Source organism: Urocitellus parryii, chromosome 4 (assembly GCF_045843805.1).
Source record: "Urocitellus parryii isolate mUroPar1 chromosome 4, mUroPar1.hap1, whole genome shotgun sequence".
In the NCBI taxonomy this organism is placed as follows: Eukaryota; Metazoa; Chordata; class Mammalia; order Rodentia; family Sciuridae; genus Urocitellus; species Urocitellus parryii.
The window spans coordinates 188,978,306-188,994,154 of record NC_135534.1 but is presented as its reverse complement, the minus strand read 5'-3'; the positions used below and the strand labels follow the sequence as shown (position 1 = coordinate 188,994,154).

General features: G+C 39.9%; 1 protein-coding gene across 4 annotated transcripts in view; it reads right to left on the bottom strand.

Annotated features, from left to right (window-relative positions):
• Positions 1–15,849, bottom strand: part of Musk (muscle associated receptor tyrosine kinase) — a 104,352-nt gene that overhangs the window by 27,494 nt on the left and 61,009 nt on the right. For all 4 annotated transcript variants that reach the window (XM_026391162.2, XM_026391163.2, XM_026391164.2 and 1 more), the window contains 3 exons: positions 13,466–13,625; positions 4,316–4,322; positions 415–678 (listed from right to left, as the gene is read on the bottom strand). In XM_026391162.2, the coding sequence (XP_026246947.1) occupies positions 415–678; positions 4,316–4,322; positions 13,466–13,625 (431 nt within the window). The remainder of the gene's footprint in view (positions 1–414; positions 679–4,315; positions 4,323–13,465; positions 13,626–15,849) is intronic.

Here is a 15,849-nt window from a genome sequence, read left to right as displayed (position 1 = left end):
CAAGATAATCTATATCTAAAAATGAGAACTAATCATAATTGAAATTTGTTCTATTTGATTCAAAAGCCAGCATCTTTTGATGAGTCTTACTATTGGAGCCCATGTGAGTTTAGGCTTTCTCTTTTTATTTTGCAGGAAGCAGGACTACTTATAAATAGGACAATAATGTGAACACTGCAAGAGTAATACAATATTATATCTTTTATGACATTTTTTCTCTAAGTTCGGTGTCTTTGTATTATAGATCATCATCAGTGATTCACTTGGTAGGAATTTTATCCCCTGAATCACCTCCTCTTTTAGTTGAAAGCCAGCTTTTGTCTTTTCTATGGCAAATGACAACTTCTTTTGAGAACTTCCTGTTTGCAGACACAACCATGGAAGTTTCTCATTTACATATTTGTGAAGTTTTACCTGCAAATGGGGGTGGGAGTAGGCATTCCCCCGGGGCTGCACTCTGGGAAAACATGGCTGCACAGCAGAGCCTCTGCAGCCTGCCGGCAGAGTGGGCTCATGGCTTTCAGTTCATTCCAGGCTGTGTGAACCAGTAGCTCCTGGGCCTCCTCCGGGTCTGCGTAGGAGGTGTTGAAAAACACAAGAGCATCTTTTGCCAGGACTCCATCGCACACCTCCCCTCTGTACTGGGCGCAGTAGCCTTTGTAATCTTTCTGTGGTTTACTGAAGGAAGAAATGAACAACATTCCCATCACATGCTATTTCTTGGCATTCATTCTATGTTGTTGTTGTTTTTTTTTTTTTTTCAATTTCACATCTGCATCACAGAAATAGGAGAGCAGTGCACTTGCAAACTGTTTGAAATGTTCCATGTGAATATTGTCTTCATTTCCAGCTGCAATTATATCATCTCTAGCCAATCTAGAGGGCTATTATGAAGGCCAAATGTGATCATGGGCATGGAAAGCTTTGGGAAGGTCAAGGACTGAATAGATTTGGGTATTTTTGTTATTTACTTTATAAATAGAATTCTACTGCTTTGGGTGAGGTCAGCTCACCCACTTCTTACAAAACAGCTAAATTAAAAAAAAATGCATTGGAAAAAACATTCATCATGATGGTTAACAAAAGATAGCATGGATAACAAAAAGGAGCATAATAATTGCTCTGATCCAAAAAGCTTGCAGCTTTAAGAACATTGTTTATTTATGTGTTAGGAGAGTTAAGTAGCCAATCTTTGTAGAACACTTGCATCTCTGACACACCTTGCATATTTACATTCTTTCACCCACACCAGAATTTCACTAAAGAAAAAGCCATGCATGGAGAAGAAACCATGGCATGTGGCTTTCTGAGGAGCTAAGTAGCTTCTTTAGCTTTGATAGTTTCTCATCCCATGTCTTGGGGAAAATTGCCCCAAATGCTCTGCTTCGTAAAATGAGACAAGTAATTATTCTGAGGTCAGATCATTATGTGTTAATTGGCAATATATGGAAAAAATCATAAATCCTATAGTGGTAGCACAAAAATAACACTAAAGACTTATTTTCTATAACAGCTGAAAAGGATAATTGGGAAATGGAAATTACTGCTGGTGCTATTACATATCCACCTGTCTACTTCATGCAATATGATAGTATCTGTAATAATTATAACAACTCACATTCATTTGACAGATATTTATTGAACACTTGCTATGTGTAAGCACTGTGATGGTCTCAATATATTCTTATGCTTTCCATTAGATCTCTTTTACTAACAATGACAGAAAACTCTTTCATTGTATTGTCATTCAGATTTGTACAACAGTTAGAATTTAGCATTTCATTACCTTTATATAAAAGATTTAAAGTGAGACAATTAAACACATTGAAATTTGTGAGAAACTTCAAAATTGTTAAGCTACCCTACTTGAATTTGAAAAATTGGTGCTTTACAAATCAGCATTGGCTAGTCTTCAAAAAAAAATCATTAGAATGAGACAGCACATTCAGATAAAACAACAAATGTCTAAGAAACACAGCTATCTATATACTTTAAAATGATATTTGGTAGCATAGCATCTTCCTTTAATTTGGACCAACCTTTCATTAATTAGTCAGGATTATTTTTTCCTTATCATTTCATTTGCTGGATATTTTTAAAATAAAGGCTTTGAACAAAATAAATAAATAAAACTCCCTTTCAAACCTGTGTGAATTTCTCTGGTCCAGAAATAATTCATGCCTTACCTGTGTAGGGCCCCCAATCCATAGTGACGCTAAGAAAGTTTCAGAGAAGCAAGCATGCTCTGCTTTAATAAACTTAATAATAGATAATAACGAGAAATAGCTAAAACTGGTTTATAAAATCGTCTCACCTATTCATATATCCTGGTATAAAGGGAGCATGAATAAACATTGGTGTAACCCTACTCACTTAATGGAAACGACCTCATCATATAAAAGTTGAATATTTCCCAAAGGGTCTGGGAACTCCTAATTAGCCATCCAGATTCTGATGGTGTCATGTGTTAACTACCCAGTGTTGTTACTTTTTATATTTCCATGAATATTTTTAAAAACAAATGACATTCTTGATTTTTCCCTCTAAGTACACAACAAAACATGTCTTTTGGGGGAAAAAAAATTGGAACAGAGAAAAATTATACTAAAGGAAAATACTAATGAAAATAGCCTCAGAGGTAAGGAGTATTAATAATCATCTTATAATCAATCCGTCTCTCTGGATTTCTGATGCTGGAAAACCACTTCAGTGTGTCTTAATAGAACTGAATGCTCACTTTTGGTGGGGCATTGGCTATGTAGTGCAAAAGAAAGAACCAAAATAGGAAAAGCCGAGTGTGGTGGCCCATGCCTGTAATCCCACTGACTGGGGAGGCTGAGATAGGAGAATTGCAAGTTCCAGGCCAGCCTGAGCAACTTAGTAAGACCCTGTCTCAAAATAAAAAATAAAAAGTGCTGGGGCTGTAGCCCAGTGGTAGAATACCTCTGGGTTCCATTGCCAGTACTACAAAACAAACAAGAAGGGGAAAAGAAATGGATTTTAAATAAAAACTAGATCTTGGTTTATATTTTGTTTTTTCTTCCTGAAGACTATTAGCTTGTGAAAACCTTTGTACATTGGGAAAACCTATATATATACAAAGTGTATAATTATTAGTAGTTTTCCACATAATGTATGATGTTCCTGTGATCATTAAGGACTTGGCTTTGGGTAGCATTGCTATGCTTGGATGAGCTCCTTAATTTAAGCATATGGATATATAGGACTCCCCCACCCCAACTATATATTATATATCTAAAAATATTTATCTATCTATATAGCTATGTAGTATTTATCTATTGAATGCTAGTCACACTTTCAGTGTTCTAGCTATTTCCTCTTTCTTTCTTTTTTCCCCCAATATTGCTCACTGAACTTAGGGTGCACACTGAACCTAGTGTGCGCTACCACTGAGCTATGTCCCAGTCTATATATCTATATCTATATCTATCTATCTAACTCTATATATAGTTAGATAGATAGATAGATAGATAGATAGATAGATAGATAGATAGATAGATAGATATAATTTTGAGGCAGGGTCTCACTACTTTGCTGAGTCTGGCTTTGAATTTGTGATTCTTCTGCCTCAGTCTCTTGAGTCACTGGAATTACAGGCGTGTAGCATCCCACCCAGCCATCTACTTTTTTGAAGAAACTTGTATACCTCAAATGTCACACTGTGATTAAATCTTAGACCTAAGACTTGGAGGTAAATTAGGCCATTTTGTCCCTCAATCTCCTAAACCTATTGTTTAGAAAACAATTTAGAAAGGAGCTCACAGCAACTGTTCCACTGTTCAAATGAGCAAGAGGACCAGTTGTTCCTAGGATTGGCTCATCAGCAGTCCCAAGAACCACAGGCAGAGAAACACAACTTTAGCTGGATGTGAAGGAATAACATCACATGCAAAAGATCACCAGTCAAAAATCTCTGTGGTCATGCTTTCACTATATATCCCTTCAGCAGATACTTGTCTTCACTGTGAAGTTCGTAAGAGTCAGTGCTGTCTCTTAGAATCCACATAGTAATTCAGCATCTATTTATTCCTTGGGCAAACAAATACATCAAAGCTATATGACTTTGGACAAGATTTAAAACAAATTTTGTTAGGCAATGACTGGAGTTTCTTGATTCTGCTCTCCTTATCTTCATCATTGCCATCATCTTGTATTAAAAGCCTTAGAAATTAGAAACTTTCAAAAAATTTTTTAACACTCAACCCATAGCAGGCAATTAATGGTGTATCAAGTAATAAACATTAAAAAAAAAACCACAAGCAAGCAAAACATGAGTATAAAAATAGTTTCTTACCTCCATTCTATTAACAGGAAAGGAAGTTCCCATAAGAAATCACATTTAAAAAGAGGGGAAAAAGGAAGTTAGTACATTTTCATCTTATGGTTTGAAACAGTTTCAATCTCTAAGGCTCTGTTAAGTTGTCTGCTTCTATTGGAGGCTAGATCCTGCATTAACAGGCAGATCTGAAGAAAGGAGATTAAGAAAATACTGTCCTGGGAATTATATTCTTTTCAAATGGAGATGCCCATGCTGTTCTTCTGGGTATGTGGCCTGGGTGGTCAGTTACACAGGGTTCAATACTCTCCTATGATTTCTTTAATGCTCTTCTTGAAATACCATTTTTTAACATTTTTATTTTGCAGTTAACTCCATAAATTATGTAGCCAGTTATGCCTGTGGGAGTAAAGTTCAGGGCGCTGTGAGGTGGTCATGCCTCTCCTGGGGTGAGCTACATGATCCTACTCAGACCCTCTCCCAGTATGAGGGCCTTGGGAGGCTATGAAGTGGCCTTCCTTTCTGAATTATTCCAACTTCTTTTAGAGACGTTAAAGATTCATATGCTTTACCAAGTGTTTTGTGGCCAATTTTCTCCTTGTTCCCTACTTCCATTGTTAAAGTAAAACGTGAAACGTGCTTTGTCTAAAACCAATTTGCTGCATTAGAATTTCTCTGAATGTCAAGGTCTAGCTTCCTCGGAAGATGGTAGATCCATTTAGGTTGGGTGCAATTCTTTTGGCATTTTTAAGAATTCTAAAATGTTAGTTTCCTTGAAATGCAACAAGTTTGTATTTCTGATTACTTTTTTTTACATCACAGGAATTGGTGACAACACAATTTTTGCAATCTTGAATGTATGATTCAAGGTTGTTTTCTTACAAAAATGTTTTAAAAGTAGTCATTTTTGTCAAATTGAATAAAGAACCTTGCAAGTGTTCTAAATTGGATAAAAGAGAAAAAAACACAATGACCAACCACAATGACCTACATAATATGTGCTATAGTATTAAAAATGCAAAACAAGTCAGGACTGTTTGGCTATATTATCTGGAAAAAATTTACATTTTTAATTCTGATAAGGGTAACAAATTAGGTAAAGTGGGTTTAGGTAAACTGGTATTAGGTAAACTGATTTGGGGTGAATTAGTCTATTCTGAATGTATGGCACTCATTCCATGAAAATACTGGTATTTTCCATTCATAGAATGGATCCCCTTATATTTGAAATTTTAAACCAGTTGTTTTCATGCTCCCAATTTCTAAAGTAAATGATTATAGAAAATATGTAATCACAGACATAAACACACACACACACACACACACACACACACACGACATTTTTTTCCTTGCCATGTCCAGAGGAACATTACTAGCTCCTTCTTTGTTCCATTAAGCAGGCTCTGTACACAGGCACACAGTTTTGGTTCTTGGCCTTCAAATGAAGGTGGAAAGCATTCCAGTAAAAATCAGAGGCCAGGAGATGAGCTATTTCTCTAGATTTTCCTCATGCTTGAATGATTTTTGTGTAAGGGGATTATAAAATGTCTAATGTAGCTCTTTTCAACTAAGAATTGAGAGACTAGCACACAAAGCCAAGACAAGTGTCTTTATTTGTATTTTTTTTTAAATAACATTACTTTCTGAAAAAAACCACAAGCATTAGGGCCTAAAGGCAGAGGGAGAGTCCAGAGGTGGCACTGGCCATCACTTAGACAGCAGGGACCTCACCTCCGATGTGAATCCATGGGATGCTATGGAAGGTTGCTAGGTTACCAAGAGAACAGCCATCAGACCAAAGAACCCCAACAGTAAGACACCACAGGCTTCCCAGCAGGGATTCAGGTCAAGGGCTGGGGACTGTGAATTCTCCCACATAAGGTACTGTGTGGCATGGAGGCCTCTGTAGGACTCTCCGAAGGACTCATGTGTCCCATGAGAGAGTCAGTAGTCAGATGCTTGCAACAAGAGGATTTAATAATCCATTAAGGCATTAAAGGCCTGGATCCTGCATGTCTGGGTTTTAATACTGGCCCTAACATTTATTAGCTATGTGAATTTGGAACCTATATGAGCTTCAATGTCAATGCAGAATTCTGGGAAAAGTGCACCTATAATCCCCAAACCTCATGATAAGTCTCCCACTGTGACAGACTAGGTGGAAGAGGACATTAAGAAATTCTGGAGAAAATGGCATATAGTTTGGAGGAATCAAAACAGATTCTAATAGCAGATGAGCAGAGAGACCCATTGAAACTCAGTGAGCCAAGGTGATAGGTACAGAGAGAGACCTCACTTCATAACGCAAAAAGAAGACTCAACAGCTTAGAGATGAACCAGTGCCAAAGAGAATCCAGCCGTAGTACTTGGGAGGAAATAAGATGCTTTAATAGACTTCTATAACAAGGGCAAGTAAGCAACGAGAGGTGAAGTTAATTTAAGGTGACTGGTAGTTTCTAGACTAGAAAGACAATCAGGAGGTACTCTCATTCATTGGACTTCCATGTGTTTCTTACAGACTCTTTCTTTCTGGGTGGTGGGTAGCTAGGGGACAGGGAAGGGGTCTAAGAAAATAGTGATTTATAAACAAATGATTTTATTTCAAGGCTAGTTTTTGTTTTTCAACTTCAGAAATTTCCAATAGCCACTGTTATGGTTTGGATATAAGGTGTCCCCCATCCCCCACCAAAGCTCCTGTGTTAATGCAGGAATATTTAGAGGTAAAATAATTAGATTTTGATAGTTATAATCTTATTAGTCCATCCTAGTTTGAATGGACTGACCGGGTGGTAACTATAAGCAGGTGGGGCATGGCTGGAGCAGGTGGGTCACGGGGGGCATCTTTTCTCTGAGGCCCCTTCCTCCTCCCTCTCTCTGCTGCCTGGCCACCATAAATGGAGCAGTGGCCCTCCATGAGGCCCTTCTGCCTTGACGTTCTGTCAAGTTGGCCGACCATGGACTAAATCTCTGGAATCATGAGCCAAAATAAATCTTCTCTCCTTTAAATTGTTCTTGTCAGGTATTTTGGCCACAGCAATGTACAGCTGACTGACACACTGTTACCCAATGTCTGCAGAATCTTGAAAATGATCTGGAAAAGTCCATAAAACGTTGGCCTTCTTTTGAAACTTGCCTGGGTTCTAAAACAAGAAGCTGCCTGATTGGAAAAGCATGCTTACCTTTTATGCCTAACTGCAGAACATCTGGGAGCAATTTAGTGTGGCTACTGTCTGTTACTCATTTATTCTTTCCCCTTTATTAAAAACAAAAACAAAACACTTTTAATCAGTTTAAAACCAGATGAAGTCAGCATGAAATTCCAGGGCATGGTGTCTGCTCTGTTGATAAGAAGACTCTTTGCCTTTAGTGGGAGAAAGTTCATTACAGGGATCATGGGCCCTTTGGCTGAGTGGTAAAGGGGATCACGTGCTCCCTTCTGTGCCACCACCTGCCTAAAATTATGTCCAGCACTGGAGGGAAATAGGAGAGTGGCTATCAGACATAAGTAAGAGTATGTAACATGGCAGTACATTCAATCACCTCTATCAATTTTGTTGTAGAGTTCAAAGTTCTATTTTTTTTTAATAATAGTATCAAACATCAACTCTTGAAATATGGAAAATAAAACAAAGTGGTCCATTTTACAGTGAGGGAACTCCAAACTATCGCATCAGATTTCTGATGATGCTATGTAAAATTCAAATGTAGGGACCAGAAGTTCTGGACCCTGGGGTCAACCCAAAGAAGGGGCATTGCAGTGGAGAGATTGGTAGAAAGGGGAACGGCTAACAGAGGAGGAAGAATGTAACCGGGGAGACTCCTCCTTATTCCTTAAGACTGGAAAAGCACAGACAAAACTTTGGACCTCATAGTCTGATAAAGGACATATTCGTGCTGTTAAAAATGGGAAATACAGGGCTGGGGATGTGGCTCAAGCAGTAGCGCGCTCGCCTGGCATGCGTGCGGCCCGGGTTCGATCCTCAGCACCACATACCAACAAAGATGTTGTGTCCACCGAAAAAACTAAAAAATAAATATTAAAATTTTCTCTCTCTCTCTCTCTCACTCTCTCTTAAAAAAAAAAGAATATTAAAAAAATGGGAAATACAAACATGCATGTTTTTCTGAATCCCTGTGCCTATTTTTATGGCCTCTGGCTGTTCCAGGACCAGGCTCAATACAGGGATCATGGGCCCTTTGGCTGGTCTCCACCACAGGGCCTAGGGTTCTGATGACAAAGACAAGGCATCTTGCCCAATGCCAGCATCCTGGTGAGTTTCAATTGTAACTTGAGTCTTTGGGGTTGTGACTGGAGGGGAAATGCAACTTCTTGGTTGACAGGCAAAAGATGCAAAAAACTTTTGTGACGCCTTTTGATGACTAACAGCGAATAAATGATGAAGAAGGAAATGTATCACATTTCTGCAGGCACAGAGGCTTGGGCAGACTCATGGAAGGCTTTGGGAAAATGAAGGCCAATCTCTGTTTTGAGTTGTCCTTCAAACCCTAGAAATATCTCTGGACATAATTCTAAGCACTAGACCATTTGCTCTTTCCATTTCCAGTTGTCCTGCTGAGATGAGTAAATAAACAGATGGAGTAAAAGCTTCCAAGTGAAACACAGGTCCATGACAGAGGGGGCTGTTGACTACATAACACAAGGGGAGCATGGGGACAGCTGAAATGAGAGACAGCAGCAGATTCTGGGGTAGGAAGCATTGCTAGAATAGCAAGAGGAGGCACCATGTCTGACTGGACCTCTGGCCAGCCCTATTGGAGGCCACAGGAAAGAGGGACTTAGCAGATAGGGAGAAAGTAGATGCTATACTCAGGCAAGAACAGGGAGCTCTGAGGAGCCTAAGACTGTCTGAAATGCTCCTAAAGAAAGCTGCTCCAAAGATCCTTTTTTTTTTTTTTTTTATCAGATTGGCCTCACTTCCCTACATACTGATCTCAGGAGCACTCCAGGGTTGGGAGGTCATTTCCTCAGTGATTCCAGAGGGAACTCATGAGACATCTAGCAGGTCTAACTGACAAGAACAGGTCAAAGACTGGAAGAGAAAATGGCAGAAGTCTCAGAGCTCTTACTCGATGCACTCAAGATCCACTCTTTAGACCTGCCTGAGAAGCTCTGGGGAAAAGTAGAAGAGAGTCAAAACCTCCAATAGTCAGGGACATCCCACCTGAAAAACAGATGAGGAGTTGAAGAGAAAAATCTTGGAGCTTTTATGAGCAGGGCAGGTAATAACACTAGATATGAAGCAAATTTCCAACTCACAGACCTATTTTTGATCTATCATATCCTCTCTAGACTTCTAAGTCTTTTTTCTTTTCCAGTTTTTGACTAAATTCTCATTTCTTTATTTGATCCCTAATATTGGACCTTACTGTGATTCTGTATATGGACTGATTTAATGTAGCTCATGCAGTTCAGAGAAGGGCAAGATCCCAGGTCCCAGGTATAGGTTAACACTTTCTTTATGCTGTATGCTCTACTCAGGTTCTCTGATGACCCACTACTGAAAATATATCCCTGTCCAGGGTGTTCTTAAGTTTCACTTCCAGGTCAAAATTTTATCTACCCTCTGAAATTGACCTCCATATCACACTGGTGTCCACTGACTGGTCAAGTCATTGCTGGTTCCAGGCTACATGACCATTCTCCTGACTGAGATGACTGCTCTTCATCTGCATCCAGGCATTGCAGTTGCAAGCCTCCCGCTGCTACACGCTAATCCATACGCTGCTCCCACTCTCCCTTCCCTCCATGCACATTCCACTGTTATTTTCCATGAGCTGCTATTTCTGATTGGCACTACCCCTCACCCCTTACCCCAGGATATTGCCTTCCTATGCTGTGTCATACCTAAAGGTTCTTTCTACCATCAGAAGATACCACTCTGTTTTTAGGATTACAGATTTCTCTTTGGTGTATTCCATTATTAATGGAGTTGGAATAGGTTCTCAATTGAGCTGGGACAGGGGTGGCGAGATGATGTGGCTATGTATAGTATGGTAAAGATCATGCTGTATAATCTTTTCAGCGTCTTAAAGATCATGCCCATGGGATGAATTATACCCTTGTGTGGAGCAGATAAAACCATTTTTATTAGGTTCCCCCTCCTTATGGGTCAAAGCACTATTTCCACAATTATTTTTGCATTTATGATGAGTAGGCTATAAAGATTTCCACATTAAATAAAGAATCCCTGTCTGGCCCTTCTGGCTTGGTATGTATGGGAATGAGGAAAGAAGGGAGATGAAGAATTTGGATACACATTTTGTAGATTCCTTTTCTGGGCCCAATCTTAGAATGGAAGTATATTGATTAATGAAGGAAAAGGCCAAAGGAAGAGAGAGTTTTGCAACTTCTTATTTGGAATATTAGAAGCAAAATACCTTACAGGGATCCCTTACCCTGACGTGAGATGGCAACGTTAGTGTAAACACAATAGCAACATGTGGTTGGGTAGATGGCAGAATTGGGTAAGTCAGTCTGAATCTTTCTTTGGTTTTGTGTACCTTGAGAGGGATCCAGAAATTGCTTCAGGCCCCATTAAGGATACAAAAAGAGCTGAGGTGGGATTAGATAGGCCTGCTTTAGGGCCTTGGTGGGGACAGACAGGATGGCCTCTCTGAGGTAGTTGCAGAACAATATCTAGATGGGGTTTGGTGAAGGATTCAGCTGAGAAGCAGAGGGCTGTGCTGCTCCAGAAGGAGCCTGAGTCGGCCAGGGAGGTCCTCTGGGTCCCAACCAAATTCTGAAAGCAGAAGTTCCCCAGCTGCTGTCTTCACTAGAGATCAGGGAGGGGAGGGGTCCAGAGGACATACTGCATAAATACTTGTCCTCTCTTCCCTTGCCATCTAGGGGAAGAGATGGAAGGAGGGAGGGAAAGAAGAACTCTAGGAGGGGCTTGTCTTTAAATGAATGAAAAAAAAAATCACTGGAAATGAGACTTGAAAGATTGGTGACACAAAATTCTCTTATCTTCAGTGGAAGTGTAGGTTAAGCTAAATTGGATCCATTTATTTGCTTGAGTTTGAGTATTCATATGTCAATATGTTGTCTTCATATAATGAATATATGGCATGTGCACACACACATATATGTATATACCTATACATTATATAGATATATAGATAGCTAAATTGAATAGGTATATTTATTCACTTAATAGGTATTGATCATATAATCAAAGAAAACAAAGATAGTATGACTAGAATAATTCTGGTAATTCAAAGGAATCAGAAATTTCCAGTACCTCCTGGGCCTTCTCATGTCCTCATGTTTTGCTTTTATTTATATATTACTGTGTGTAATACAGTAATATTAAAAAATAAAGTTCCTACACATCTCCTCAATCTTAAACGCTTCAGAATTCATTCTCCTGCCCTGTTACCAGAGGACCTCCCTGGCCAACTCAAGCCCTTATACATTGCATTTCTCTCCTAGCAGATCCTGGGCCTCCTTCTCTACTCTCTGCACCAATCATTGCTGCTGTTGTTCCTGTCTTCATGACTTTTCTAGACTCCTGGAAGAGTTTCCTAGCTGCTTGCCATGCTTCCAAACCACTTGACATCCTCCCTCCTGTCAATTTTCTAAAGGACATATCTGACCAGAGCACTTATTTCCTCTAAAATAACTAAATGACTTCCCATTGATGGACAAGTGCATTAAACCTACCTGGGCCTAAACTGGTTAGAGCCCACACTTCAAACTTTTCTTCCCACTTTTCACCTGACTGCAGTCTCCATCATGTTCTAGACCACTGACTTGCTGCTTTGTGAACATATTTCAACCTGTTTATCTTGTACACACATCTTCTGTTCAAATAATATCCCTTTCCCAAGGACTCCCTTCAACTCTTCCTCTGCTGTTGTTCTTGGTCTGTGTTTCTGCAATACTGCATAGTCTGAGCTATCTAAATGTGGCTGGCTAACTTCCCTTCTAGATTGACAGTTCCTGGAAAGCAAGACCCATTTCTTAATTGTTTCCATTCCTTACTTTACCCAACACAAGGGTCTACATCCAGGATATTTAATAAATGCATATAAAAGTGCTCTATAAAAATAGCAAAATACTGTGTAAATAGAAATCATTTAATTTCATTTCATTTTAAATTGAGTTGAATTTACTTTAGGAGTTGTGCTATTCTCTGGAAGAAATGATTTTCCCTAATATGACACTACAGGTGGACATATTCCAGGAGGTGGTACAGGGACACTTAGTTTTGGAGTCTTTCTTTCGTGGGTATGCTCCAGAGGCCCAGTTTTGTCTAGTGCTCCCAATGTATTTCTCTGAAGCCTCTGTTTACTTTGTACTAAAAAATCACATACATTACTGGAAAGTTCTTCATCGGGGAAGATCAAAGAAGTGGCATTGTAATAAGAAACAGCAGGCTCTGGGGAGCTGGCCCTGGGCAAGTTTCTACCAGTGCCTTACATGTGGGGCCAAACACCTCTCTGCTGATCCCTGGACAGTAGGCTGCTATGAATATAGTATGCCTGGCATTTCCTGATACGGGGATTATTTCCAACTCTACGAATTCCATAAATGTTCTCAGAAGCCTTTGGGACATTTAAATTTTAAAAATAAACCTTTATAACACAACACAAATATCCTAGAAATCCATGTGTCAGCTCTTTTCCTTGAAAATACCTGCATGTCCTGCTGTTGCATAAAACAGGAAAGGAACAACCATAAGAGTCTTACTCACAGGAACAAATGCCCCAAGAAGTAGCCATGCAAAATTGGCTCACATATGGTAAATATCCGACAACTTACTCCTGGAGAGCCTTGGGAAGTTTGGATAACTCAAAAAGAGAAAGAAATGGGAAAGGGAGGAAAAGGAAATTGTAAAAAAGAAAAAAATAAAGAAGAAGGTAAGGAAGAAGAGAAGGGAGGGAGGAAGCGGGGGAAGGGAGAGAGGAAAGAAAAGAGACAGAAAGAAATGAGCTCGTCAAGTTGTTGCTCAACAATTGGACAATCATGTGAGGATTTAGTTTGTGAGGCAACAAATTAGCCAAAATCCATATCTAGGTCACCTCTGGAGTATTCTCACTGGGGACTGGAGTAGGAGATAAAGGTTTTTCCCAATGCCAGATGTGGTGGAATAGCACCCACTCTCCCCTCTCCTGCAGCCACGGGATCATGCAGGGCCATCTTACCTGATACACTGATGGTGGCAGCAGCCTTTGCTGTACTGAATTTCTCTCCGTGTCTATTGGTAGCTATGCATGTGTAGAGACCTGGCTTGGTGATAAACAGCTGCAGCCGCGAGTCAATCACTCGGTCTTTCACACTCTCTTGAATGGACCCAGAAGAAACCTGATGGAGTACAGGGAAAAGAAAAAGTAGAACTAGGTCAAGGATTTCCTAATATGTCATACCAGTAAACTAGAAGGGAAAAACATTGGGATTATGATCAAAAGGCATGTGGTAGATTGCAAAAGTAGCCAAAAATTTTTCTGGCCCTTGGCCCAGGACCTTACAGTGTGACTGTAGCTCTTCAGAGGTAGTATCTCTTTCCACACTTTGAATCTGGGTTAGTTTGCCACTAATGTTTTAGGATGGTTGAGCAGAGACTTGTAAAGTTCTTGCATACTGTGGCCTGCTTTCCTTTTGCTTTGAAGCCTGTGACCCCCTGTGGACAAGCCAGTGCTAGCCTGATAGAGAAAACACATATGGTCATTTACCTCCACTGCTTCAGATAGGAGCCAACAGCATCGTTAAACACGGGTAAGTCTATTCTGGACCAACCAGTACACAGTCAAGCTGCTAATCATAGGAGCAAGATCAGGCAATCTTGACCCAAATCTGCAACCCTAGCTGGCTTGTGGCAGATTAATAAATGGTTGTTGTTAAGTCACTAAGTTTTGGGGTGGTTTGTAATATAGCAACAGATACTTAATGTAAACTATGGAAGATGATGCCCTGAGCAGATCCTCCAAGATGCTTCCTCTATCTCCTGGAGAAAGGGACAGTCAAGTATGAGGGATTACAGATCTCTGGAATTCTTTTCATAACATGTGATCAGTTCTCCATAAATGCATATCAGAAAGATAAATGAATATTTTAAAAAATGGTTGCAAAGCCAAGTCTCTCTCCAAGACACAGCATTCATATCGGCTGGACTTCTGAAACCAGAAAATCAAATGTCCTTGAAAAGCTAGAATACCAGTGCAATATTCGCACACAATTGAGAAGGTTAATTGACAGTACTTCTTCCATAGTCACCATAACTCTAACTGTATGATGAAGAAAGCTGTCCAGCACATTCTACCATGTTGCAGAGTTAGAATTCATACCCTAGTTGATCTGATACCAAAGCCCGTGCTTTTAATCATCATATTTCTTAGTCCTTCCCCAGTCCTGGAAGGGAGACAAGTGAGGAGCCATTAGAAATAAGAACAGCAACAGTAACTGTTAAAGTTTAGATCTCAAGTACCCCCTGAAGCCTCCTATGTCAAAGGTTTGTTCACTACTCTGTCACTATTGGGAGGTTAGGGCAGGGCAAGAGGACTAGTGGGAGGAAATTACAACATTGATGGGAATATTGGACCCCCAGGTCTTTCCCTCTTTCTCTCTCTGCTTCCTGGTTGCCGTGAGGCGAGCCCCCTCCTCTGCTGCCATGATGTACCGTGGTGCCACAGGCCCAAAGCAACGGGCCCAGGGAACCATGGACTGAAACCTCTGAATCACTGAGCTAAAATAAGTCTTTCCTCCTTTTGAGTTGATTTTTCTCAGGTGTTTTGTCACAGTGATAGAAAGCTGACTAACAACAACCTCAACCAATCAACCAACGAGGAATAAAATAAATGTCTGAGATATGTCATGGCTAAGGCGGTGGCACTTTTTGTAATGGTTATTTCTTCACTGTTTTCTTGAGTACTGTACCTACCATCTTTTCAATAATTAGTCCCTAATTCTCACTACTTCTATGAGGGGGGAAAAGGATGCCAATTTGAGGGAAACTCATGTAAAATGACAATTAAGGAAAAACCCATGTTATGCCTTAGCCTTGCTTGTAAATGCGGCCAGAGGGAATCTGAGCCTGGTTACCTTGGAAGAGATTCCTCTAATAGTAGGAAATGAAGCTGAGAAAGAGGAATCTGGAGCCAATTATCTTACTATTTTGCAGGAGAGAGGATTTTCAAAGACTGGCAATTCTCCCTAGCTCCAGGTGGCCCCTGTCCTTGGCACCAAAGCTTTCTCTAGCAATGAGGCACGGAAAGTTTGCCCAATTCACTTCTTTCTCTTTTTATTCTCTACCCTCACTACCAGTCTCACCACTAGTCTCCATACCTATGATGAAAACTGGCTTATGTGAGTATCAGTTTACCTTAACTGGAGAAAATTCCAAGGTCAGATCAAGTGTAATGGCATTTTCCCCAGATAAGCAGCCTCAAGTGGAAAGAAAAATATCTTTCTGAGATACACCCTAAGTTGGAAATGCTAGTTGAATTCATCACTATCATATTTATCAGAAGTTCAATGTCTTATGGATCTGAGCATGCAAGTTAGAAAGAACTGAACAATTTGAAGTCCAATT